The sequence below is a fragment of the Antrostomus carolinensis genome, unplaced genomic scaffold (assembly GCF_000700745.2).
Source record: "Antrostomus carolinensis isolate BGI_N321 unplaced genomic scaffold, ASM70074v2 scaffold6862, whole genome shotgun sequence".
Taxonomy (NCBI): Eukaryota; Metazoa; Chordata; class Aves; order Caprimulgiformes; family Caprimulgidae; genus Antrostomus; species Antrostomus carolinensis.
In genome coordinates this window covers 171,694-176,520 of record NW_010301560.1, presented here as the reverse complement: position 1 = coordinate 176,520, position 4,827 = coordinate 171,694, and the positions used below count along the sequence as shown (strand labels likewise).

Sequence of the window (4,827 nt, the reverse complement as noted above, 5' to 3'; positions counted from 1 at the left end):
AAAAAAAAAAAAAAAAAAAAAAAGTGTGTCTAATCCGAGTCTCTCCTCTTTTAGTTTAAAACAGTCACCCCTTGTCCTGTTGCTACAGACCCTGATAAAGCCCCCGTCAAGTATTGAAAGGTGCAGTAAGGTCTCCCTGGAGCCTTCTCTTTTCCAGGCTGAACAAACCAAACTCTTTCAACCTTTCCTTGTAGGAGAGATGTTCCATCCTTCTGATCATCGTCGTGGCCCTCCTCTGGACCAGCTCCAACAGGTCTATGTCTGTCATGTGCTGAGGGCTCCAGACCTGGATGCAGTACTGCAGGTGGGGTCTCACCAGAGCAGAGTTACTTCCCTTGACCACACTTCTTTTGATGCAGCCCAGAATATGGGCTGGCTCATGTCCAGCTTTTAATTCACCAGTACCTGCAAGTCCTTCTCCACAAAGCTATTGTCATTACCTTCATTCCTCAGCCTGTATTGATGCCAGAGGCTGCCCTAACCCAGCTGCAGGATCTTGCACTTGATCTTGTTGAACCTCATGAGGTTCACATCACCCAAACTTGTCCAGGTCCCTCTGAATGACATCCTTTCCCTCAGCTTTATCAGCTGTACCACACAGCTTGGTGTCATCTACAAAGCATCTTGCTGTGAGGGTGCACTCGATCCCAGTGTCTTTGTCATTGATGAAGATATTAAAACAGTCCTGGTCCCAATACGGACCCCTGGGGGACACCACTCAAAACTGATCTCCGTCTGGACATTGAGCTGTTGACCAGTACCCTCTGGATGCGACCATCCAACCTATTCCTCATCCACTGAACAGTCCATCCATCAAATCCATATCTCTCCGATTTAGAGAGAAGGATGTTGTGGAGGACCATGTCAAAGGCCCTAAAGAGGTCCAGATAGATGACAGCTTCCCTTGTCTGCTGATGTAGTCACTCCATCATAGAAGGCCACTAGGTTGGTCAGGCAGGACTTGCCCTTGATGAAGCTGTGCTGGCTGTCTCACATCACCTCCCTGTCCTCCATGTGCCTCAGTGTAGCTTCTAGGAGGGTCTGTTCCATGATCTTCCCAGGCACAGAGGTGAGGCTGACAGGACAGCAGCTCCCAGGGTCCTCCTTTTTAAAAATAGGTGCAGTGTTTCCCTTTCCCAGTCGCTGGGGACTTCCCCTGACTGCCGTGATTTTTCCAATATCATGGAGAGTGGCTTGTGGTCCGTCCACTCGAAAGATGTGGGAAGAGAGATTAAATAATAATGGAAAAACTAATGTCTTTAATTCTACCTTACCTCTGAAATATTTATGGTTGAGTATCGATGTTCTTTTACAAGTGTAATGATTTATTCTTTCATAATCCTGTAGCAGTGAGAAAGACAAGGTCAGATTTATTTGATATATTAACATTAATGGATTGCTGAACATGGGTGGACATGTCTAATTCCCTTAAATCCTTGTGTGTCAATTGGAGTTTCACTTCTGTCTTGGTCTTCTCTGAGATCTTTACCATGGTAACTCTTACGACTTGGAAGTAAGGATGAGAAGCATTCTCAGTCTAGGTGATACGTGCTTTTCAGCTCAAAATTCTTTTAGTTTTCTCCTTGCCCTTTTTCTTCTGGATCATGAGGGAGGGGAAAAAAAAAAAAGAGTTAATTTCTAAATTTTTAAAGTTGTTCCTGCTTGTTCTAAGCAATACAGCAGCTGGGAGAAATGTGGTGATGTTTCCTACTGAATGATAATAAACCTTAATGCTGGGTGTTAGAGAAAAGGGAATATGAAGCAGAGCTGATTATTGCTGTTGTATACCATGTACTTTCTACGTGTCTGTTTCTGTTCTCTCACCGAATACAGGCTCAGGTATAAGAGTTCAAGAACGAGCCTCAACAATCAGGCAGGTGCTGGAAAACTACTTCTACAAAATAGTATCTAAAAAGATGTGTTTATTTGGCCTAATAACTGTCCTTAAAAGTTCATCAAGGCAGCATCTCTTGTGTTACAGGCTGTATGCCAGAACTCCCCGCTGGTACACGGCCAAATGCCAAAAGGTGTGGGGTGCTGTGAGGCCAAGGAGTGTTGTGGCGTGAGCCCTGTCCTCAGAAGAGTGGCCCACAGCAGGGTGCTGTGCGGGGCCGCCGCGCTCTCTGTTTTAGGGTTTCAGTCGATGGGCAGACTGACCTGCGAGCTGGCTGGGCCTGGTACGTGGTGTTGCAGGGCCAGGGAGGTTGTGGTGTTCCATTGCTTAAATATATTGCGCTTTTCAGATCTTTTTATTTGGCCTGACAAAGGAAGGAAAAGGCTTTACCTGATCCCTGTATATAGACACTTGCCCATGAGAAGGATCTCTGTAATGAGAAATCTTGCCAGCTTTTTACAGAGACATAAGATCTAATCACTGAAACTTGAAATCAGACATTTTGGTCTGTGAAGTAGATACAGTTTCCTAGCAGAAAGGATAAATAAACATTGGAAAAGTTTACCTGTGAGAGAGATGGATCATCAGTGTTTGGAGTACTAGGATCGAAGGGTTTTATTCATTTAAAAGATACACTGTAATCTGCCATCTGGAAAGAATTCCACAGCCTGTGGCAAAGAGGAGGAGGAGAGGAGAAAGGAAGATGTCGTGTTTGTGGTGGATTTTGATAAAGACCAACCAAAGTTCTGGTCCAGTTTCTTTTATTAATGTTTGAACTTTGGGGGATGGGATGACATGCTTTGCCGAGGTGTGCTGTTAAGATTGCACTTCAGCATTAAGACAGAGATTGTAATTGAGGTGTAAGTATCCAGCCTTTGGTTAAGAGTCAGAGAGGATTCTAACGACTGGCTGGGTATGTTCTACACATTTACTCTCTGCTCACACCTGTGTGCCCATGACTAGAAGCCTGAGGATGGATGAGCGCTCTGAAACAGAAGAGAACTGCCTGGCTGGTACTCTGCTCATACATTCACAGTTGTACTGCTGACCTTCTGCAGAGCTAGGAAGAAAAACCAGGGTGAATACCCCTGAGGAGTCTGTGGGTGGAGTTACACGTCCTCTGTGGCACATCATGGTTCTGCCGCAGGGAACACAGCGATACCTCTCAGGCAGTTTCTCACCATTGCAGCAGTTGTGGCCTCTCTGGACTGAGTTGTGTGTGCACGTGTGTGTCTGTGTGTTCTCTCCTCTGGCCTTGCTTATATCTGACAGGTCTTATGTTCAGACTTTCTGTCCTGCCAAGCAAGCAGGAAATGAGAGGACAAGGCTTTGGGACACGTCTCATTCACTGGTGTCTTGGAGAGGCTGTGGCGCAGCATTTCAACCAGGGTTTTGCTCAGAGAGACCCTGGCAGGCAGAACTCTGCATGTGCGAGGCTGTGTGTGGAAAGCCCCCAGAAAGGGAAGTGTGGTTTGGTTTAGTACCTGTGCCCCTGGTACACAAGAGGCAGGGGTATCAGCTGGCTCAGCTTTGAAATTTATGGCATTTTGAGGGTGAAGGGCTAATTAAAAAAGAAAAAAATAAATTCGCAGCTTTGTGGTAGCTACTGTTTTTGGTTTTTTTTTTCTCTAGTGTACCTTTATATTTTATAGCTGCTTTTTCATTCTTTGTGTGATGACTTCTGTGTAGTTGGAGCTCTGAGCAAGTCAGATTTTTTCCTGTTTACATTTCTGTTGGACTAAAGTTACACAGCCCTGTTTCACTTGCATCCACCCTAAGATTGTTTGGTGGGTCAGGGTGAGCTGAGGGGTACTTGAAATACTGGTTTGTTTAATTTTAATAATATGTTAAGACTTGGTCATGGACAAAGTTTCCATTAAAAATTAATTGAATCAAAGCTGAATTGAGTATCTCAAGTTGTCTTCATCTGTCATGTTTTTACTTAAGGCAGAGTTTAATGTCCTTAATACTTTGTGTTATTCATGACTTCACACTCAGGTTGGCCCTTGTTCTCTGCGTAGTGTGTGGGTTCTGTCCTTAGGGCCTTGTTTTCCTTGGTGCTCTTAGTGAATGTTTTGTTCAACTGTCCTTCAGGTTCAGGCACTTTTAGTTTCATTTGTGTTAAGCAGTTAACTGAGAAAATAATTACATGGAAAAAGCATTTAGTGCAGATAATATGTGCTTGTTTTACAGGTACACCTGGTATTAAAGTTCTCATGCCTGCACTTTCTCCTACAATGGAAGAAGGAAACATTGTGAAATGGTTAAAAAAGGAAGGTAAGACAGTGTTTTCTATGGCCGTGTTTGTTGTACTTCTTCAGCTATATAAATCTGTTCCGTAAGAATAGGATCATTCTTTCAGGTTGTTCCTTAGTGCTTTGAAGCAAAATGTTTGGTATATGTTGAACAATACTTGCTTTGTAATTGCTGATTCTTGAAACATTTTTCCTTTAGTTGTCTTCCAAAGGGTTACATTAATTATATTTTTGAAAAAAATTGTTTTTAATTCGCAGTGTTGTCATGCTGATCAGTAACTTTGGAAGTCTGAGTGCCTTTGGCTTTGGAGAGGGTCTCTGTTTCATTGTTTTGCTGTGTTACAAAAATAACATGAACAACACAGTATTTTTGTAGTTGCTCTTCAGCGCTTACTTTTTTAATATCTAAATGATAGTCTGCAATTAAAAATGATAGAAAATTTTTTTTAAAAAGTTCCACACCTATTTTAATTAAGTTAAATTAAAATCTTAATTGATGGTTGGACTTTGAGAGAAAACTATTTTAGGATTTTTATTGCTGTACTTTCTATTTAGAAATGAGACCAAAACTGAATATAGTTTATTGGCACATCTGTGACCATAATTAGTTCCTGTGGATATTTTTCTTCTGACAGTCTGGAAAATAAACATAATGACAGCATTAAAAAAGTGAAGATG

At 42.4% G+C, this 4,827-nt stretch overlaps 1 protein-coding gene across 1 annotated transcript in view; it reads left to right on the top strand.

Moving 5' to 3' along the window:
- The first annotated feature begins 2,143 nt into the window (after positions 1–2,143).
- Positions 2,144–4,827, top strand: part of PDHX (pyruvate dehydrogenase complex component X) — a 22,748-nt gene continuing 20,064 nt past the window's right edge. The window contains exons 1-2 of the mRNA XM_010163509.2: positions 2,144–2,177; positions 4,088–4,171. Of these exons, the coding sequence (XP_010161811.2) occupies positions 2,144–2,177; positions 4,088–4,171 (118 nt within the window). The remainder of the gene's footprint in view (positions 2,178–4,087; positions 4,172–4,827) is intronic.